General features: G+C 48.1%; 1 protein-coding gene across 1 annotated transcript in view; it reads left to right on the top strand.

Annotated features, from left to right (window-relative positions):
* Positions 1–70: 70 nt before the first annotated feature.
* The window catches only part of LOC101847095 (protein bunched, class 1/class 3/D/E isoforms), a 4607-nt gene continuing 2685 nt past the window's right edge, over positions 71–1992 (top strand). Inside the window, exon 1 of the mRNA XM_013080552.2 lies at positions 71–1731. Coding sequence (XP_012936006.2) covers positions 1540–1731 — 192 coding nt within the window. The 5' untranslated portion in view covers positions 71–1539. The remainder of the gene's footprint in view (positions 1732–1992) is intronic.

Genomic DNA, 1992 nt, shown 5'->3' with positions numbered 1-1992 from the left:
CACGGAAACTGATGGACTGTCGCACGCGCCACCAGTGTGTTCTTTGAGTGACCGCTTCCTCCTCACCCGCACCCGCCCCACTGTAGCGACCCGTGTCCTCACCCCACCCCTCCTCTCTTGTGCTGACTTAAGACGGTGGGATGGACGACCCTACCCGTACACACATACACACACACCGTCAAACAAACAGACGCCTGCGCGTAAGGTGCATGACGTTATACCCGGCCGAGGATCAAAGCTCCCCTGGCTCCCCGCCCCAGTATCTGCCCTATATATTCCCGGAGCTACCGACAGCCGCTACTAGAGTGTTGGCCTGCTACAGCTGGGCCGCCTGCGCTACATCATTCTCGCCCCTTTTGACTCTTTACGTCGAGTTGGCGTTTATTACTGTGTTAGTGATAGACGAAGGATCAAACAAGTTGATCGTATTCTCTGCAACTCCTATTGGGCTTTAGCAGTTAGTCCGTCAGAAGTAAGGTCTAACAGTAGTTGTTGTGATAGTATACATCATACTGTATACCTGTGTTGTCTTCGTCTTCTAAAGGACTCATAATATAAGACTGTTCGGGCGTGAACGAGGAAGAAAAAAGTTGTTGATGTGTTTATGAAGTGTAACTGAGATTATCGTAAGCTTCTGTGTAAAAGTACCGTCGATCAAGACATACGTCTTCGAATAGTAATTGTGAAATAGTTGTTATAGTTGTTGGGAGGATTGAGGCATTCCGATATTTTCCCCCTTCGTTTTCAGCAGAACTTTGAATATTTGGAGTTAATTACCAGAGTGTGTTATTTTTTGTTTATACAAACATAAAAGAGTCGCTTTGGATTTCCTTTGTTGTGAGGATTTTGTTGCTGTGACCCAGATTTGGTCGTGCTGTGATCAGTGTTGCTGATGGCACTTATTGTTTTGTGACCAGCAGCCAGCAGCCGATGCTTGACACACTCTCGTTGCGAGTACTGACGTCATTTGTAGTGCTGGCATAACGGGTACTGGCTTGTTTCTGGTCATCGTGTGAAGAATTATATTATTGTTGTGACTTTTCAGTTTCAAGTTGTCTACGGTCAGATAGATTACTGGATTTTTTGTCTCTTTCTTCTTTGAAGGTTTACCTGTATACGCCGGAGAGTTGTCGCCTTTTTAAAATAACTGTTCACAGCCCCAAACGTGACGCTTCAAGTTCCTATTCGTTGGTGTTTATTAAGGTTTTGGAGCACTGTTCTTGTGATCCGAAGGAACCTTGCAAGTGATAACGAATGAGAACTGTTTGTAGTCTTTGACTGGTACACGAGAGAAACACCCCCTTATTCGAGATGAACTTACATTTGTGACTTGTTGGCGAGTACTGAACTTGCACAAACAGACACACAAAAAAGCTCCCACAAAGTGCTGAAAGTCATCAGAGAGACGTGTGTTGCTAGTTGGCGGTGTGCTCACGATCAGTGCGGTACCGCTGTCGTTATCATTCAGTGAGAGTGGATATATTAGCAGTTACCCCTCCCTCGGCCGCCCCTCTCCTCCTCCCCCTCCCCCACCTCCTGATGCCCCAGCCCCCCTGTGGACCCAGTGCCACCTCCCCCGCCCCCGCACGCCCCGCCGTCGAGAAGACGTCGTGCGCCATCACGGCGGTGACCACTACCCTCACCACCACCAGCGTCACCACGGGACCCCTGGACCCCGCCATACTGGCCGTCATGCGCAATAACAAAACACAGACGTTCCTCAGGAAGATGGTAAGGAAAGCCTGATACGAAACACGTTCGGACTCGACTCGAATCCCAACTACACTAAAAACGGCCGTTAGTGTGTTCTTGCAATGTACATCTCTTGACTCTCCGAATGACTCACTGGACAATCTTTATAATCTAAGCTGCCTCGAAACTTTGGTTGGCACTTCTGAAGTGACGAAAGCTAAGACAAAATACCCTATTCCACCATAAGATCCGTTGCTATTTCAAAAATGACAAGGAGCTAAAACAACCTCGCGCCACCCC

Source organism: Aplysia californica, unplaced genomic scaffold (genome assembly GCF_000002075.1).
Source record: "Aplysia californica isolate F4 #8 unplaced genomic scaffold, AplCal3.0 scaffold00091, whole genome shotgun sequence".
Lineage (NCBI taxonomy): Eukaryota > Metazoa > Mollusca > Gastropoda > Aplysiida > Aplysiidae > Aplysia > Aplysia californica.
The sequence above is the reverse complement of the archived record's forward strand: the minus strand, read 5'-3'. Positions and strand labels throughout refer to the sequence as shown.